The sequence below is a fragment of the Austrofundulus limnaeus genome, unplaced genomic scaffold, assembly GCF_001266775.1.
Source record: "Austrofundulus limnaeus strain Quisiro unplaced genomic scaffold, Austrofundulus_limnaeus-1.0 Scaffold649, whole genome shotgun sequence".
In the NCBI taxonomy this organism is placed as follows: Eukaryota; Metazoa; Chordata; class Actinopteri; order Cyprinodontiformes; family Rivulidae; genus Austrofundulus; species Austrofundulus limnaeus.
In genome coordinates, this window is record NW_013953051.1 from 279408 (window position 1) to 283044 (window position 3637).

The 3637-nt window shown below is 41.7% G+C and overlaps 1 protein-coding gene across 1 annotated transcript; it reads left to right on the forward strand.

Annotated features, from left to right (window-relative positions):
- The first annotated feature begins 585 nt into the window (after window positions 1-585).
- Window positions 586-2829, forward strand: LOC106531547 (gastrula zinc finger protein XlCGF57.1). Its single transcript, XM_014027444.1, has 2 exons — window positions 586-767; window positions 1320-2829. Exons 1-2 carry the CDS (start codon window positions 668-670, stop codon window positions 2510-2512), a joined length of 1293 nt encoding a protein of 430 aa, XP_013882898.1. The 5' UTR covers window positions 586-667; the 3' UTR covers window positions 2513-2829.
- Window positions 2830-3637: the final 808 nt, after the last annotated feature.

The window sequence follows — 3637 nt, forward strand, 5'->3', positions numbered from 1 at the left end:
GTTACCAACATCTGGTGAAAATTTCATGTCATTAGCACCTCTAGTAATATATTTACTGAGAAAAATGGTGACGTCCGTTTACTGAACGAGGCTCAGTGGAGCCAGCTGACATGACTTTGTTGAGTAAATTCAACTCTTCATTTTTTACAGCAGAAACATCTTTCATGAGTTTAAACATATTTAATTTAGTAACCAGTAACTAGGTGTTACATTTTAAAGTAAAGAAGTAAAAGTATCATTTTTAGCTTTAAAATGTAACAAAAGAAAAGCAAAAGTAACTGTTTAGAAAAATACTTGGTAAAATTACAAATCCTCCAAAAACTACTTAAGTACTGTAACAAAGTAAATGTACTCAGTTACTGTGAAGCTCTGGACAAAAAGCAGGATTTCAGTGAAGTGTTTCCTCCCTGACAGCAGGTGGCGCTGTGCTGCTGACAGCAGGTGGCGCTGTGCTGCTGACAGCTGCTGACAGCAGGTGGCGCTGTGCTGCTGACAGCAGGTGGCGCTGTGCTGCTGACAGCTGCTGACAGCTGCTGACAGCTGCTGACAGCTGCTGACAGCTGCTGACAGCAGGTGGCGCTGTGAGCTCCGCTGTGAGACAGGAGGAGAAGAAGAAGAGCTAGCCGGAGAAGCTAACTGCTGTCATGGTTCTGGTTCTGGACTAAAAATGTCTCCATCTCGTGAAATTCTCTCAAAGTTCGGGGAAACCGAACCGAACCGACGGCTGGGTTTGAGCCGGGGACCGGAAGTGCGCTTTAAAGCCGCAGGTACAGAACTTTATGAGCCGGTTCTGATCCGAGGGTCGGTGAGACCGGACCCACAAGTCCCGGATCAGAACCACGAACCTTTTCTGTGTTCGGACGGTTCTTCCAGAAAACAGATGTTTTTACAAACTGTTTTAAAATGTATTTAAATAAAGATCCAGATGTTCTGGTTCTGATGTAAACAAATAAAATTAGAACTATAATAAAAACAATGAAAATGATCAATTTAAACATTTCTTCAGTTTTAATAAAGAAAAGATTAAAGTAAAAATAACTGAATGACTTCAGGTTTTAATAGTTTCCAGAAGAAAAACTAAATATTTCACTTTTTAAATCAACAAAACTTGAAATAAACTTTAGATTTTCATGAGAAATATTCTGATTGGATCAGTTTTCAGTGATTAAAATCTGAAAAGTTTAAAGTTTGATTCAATAATGAAGTTTATCAGTAAATTAAATAAAACTCAGTTTTTTTCTGATTTAAATCTGTTTAAGTTTTTTCTTTCAGCTCCAGATGTTTAAACATCAGATTTTATGAAACGTTTGTTTCTTCAGATCATCTTCATCAACACGACTGCAAGGAGGAAGAGGAGGACCTCTGGGACCCGGACCAGGATCAGAGTCTGGACCAGGAGCCTCCTCAGATGAAAGAAGAACCAGAGGAGGATCAGGAGACTGAGACCTTTACTCATGAACCCGACCCGAGGAAACCAGAACCAGACCGGTTCCTCTCAGACCACAGTCCTGTGTCTGAGACCCCAAACCCTTCAGACTCTGGACCAGGTGGACCCACAGAACTGAAGCTAAAGATGCAGCAGGAAAATACAAAGTCTTTTAAATCTAAACTGAATAATAAAACATTAAAGGACCCTGGAGACAAGAGACCATACTCCTGCAGCACTTGTGGGAAAACCTTAAACACAGTCCAGTCTTTAAATAATCACCATAAAATTCACACCGGGGAGAAGCCGTTTCCCTGTGGAACGTGTGGGAAAAACTTCCGTCACATTAAAACTTTAACGCGCCACCTGAGGACTCACACAGAGGAGAAGCCATACTCCTGTGAGACGTGTGGGAAAGGGTTCAGGTGTAGAGAGAGCTTGCTGGTCCACGTGAGGACTCATACGGGTGAGAAACCATTTTCCTGTGAAATCTGTGGGAGGAGCTACACCCTGAACGGCAGTTTGACCATCCACATGAGAAGCCACACGGGAGACAAACTCTTCTCCTGTCAGATCTGTGGGAAAATCTTCACCCAGAATGGGAACTTGACTGTCCACATGAGGACGCACACGGCTGAGAGGCCGTTTTCCTGTGACGTATGTGGGAAAAACTTCACTCAGAGTGATCATTTAACCGTTCACATGAGGACACACACAGGTGAGAAACCCTACCTGTGTTACACCTGCGGGAAAAGATTTATAGACTCCTCAGCCTTTAAAAGACATTTAGCCGTTCACTCCGAGGAGAAGTCGTATTCCTGTGTAATCTGCGGGAAACACTTCATCACTAGCAGCCGTCTGATGGCTCACCTGAAGACTCACACCGGAGAGAAGCCGTTTGCATGTCAGACGTGTGGGAAAAGTTTCACGGAGAGAGGAACTTTAACGTCCCACGTCAGAACGCACACAGGAGAGATGCCGTACACCTGCAGCATCTGCGAGAAAAGATACAAGGACGCTTCGGCTCTGAGGAAACACAGGAAGTCTCATTCACACGTCAGGAAAGTCTCAGCAGAGAAACCGTGAAAGAGATTTACATCATGAAGACAGTTTCTACAGATCTAAAGAAACGTTTCTGAAGCAGCTGATTGTTTTATAAAGTTATAATTATTTTAAATGCTTTTATTTCTGATGGAGGTTAAAGTCAGAGCAGCTGATCATCTACAGTTTGTCCTGCATAAAAACTAACCAACAAACTAAAGCAGCAGTGGCAACGTTTTGAAGAACAGTTAATATCTTACCTGTTGTAGATGGCTCTTTGCTGGACAATTATTCTGACTGATGAGCTAAGTAGTTGTAGTTTCCTTTATCTAACCAGGAAATAAACTCATTGAGATTCAAAACCTCTTTTCCGAGTGCCCTGGCCAAGAGAGCAGCAAAAAATAAAAATAAAAAATAATCTCAAAACATAAAACTAATAAACGTCACATGACTAAACTTGAGAGTATCCACAGGAGCACAATGATTTGGTGTCTCTGTCCTTTAAAATTGATTTGAATTGTCCCCAGGTAATGAGATGATGACTTCAGATGATCTGTGAGTTATTCCAGGTGGCAGGAGCAGAAAATGGCCTTTTTACCAAGTTCAGTTGTAACGTTTTTCACCTGCATCAGTCCTGAGAGCGCAGATCATGATGGCTGCAGGTTCTCAACAGAAATGAACATAAATATGAAGGAAGATGGCCAAGAATACATTCACAGATAAAATCTGTCAGTGAGAGTCTGAACAGATGACATTGTGCTGCAGCACAAAGTGATGTCATAGTTCCAGTTTGTCATGAAACAGTGATGGTTCGTCTGAGAGGACCAGGACTTCATGTTTGTTTTACCTTCACACAGCAGAGATCAGATTTAATCGTGGCGCAGCTCAGACTCGCCATTAACCCACTGAACAGAGTGGGTTCAGAGTGTCGTCTGTTGCAGGTGAGATACTATTTGTTTACTTGAAATGATCTGAACTCTACTTGGATCTGCTGATATGTACACTGTAAAAGTGGAAATTTTTTATTTTTATTTGTTTTAAAGGAACAGCTGATTTAAAGACTTCAGCTTCATCCTGATGATTTCTTATATTTTATTATAATTTATTATATTTTGTTATATCCATCCATCCATCCATTTTCTTCCGCCTATCCGGGGTCGGGTCGCGGGG

Excerpts from the sequence above, each read along its gene's own strand:
- LOC106531547 (XM_014027444.1), top strand. The coding sequence starts at position 668 with ATGTCTCCATCTCGTGAAATTCTCTCAAAGTTCGGGGAAACCGAACCG. Across the intron at positions 768-1,319 it reads AGTGCGCTTTAAAGCCGCAG|ATCATCTTCATCAACACGAC; the intron begins GTACAGAACTTT and ends TTGTTTCTTCAG.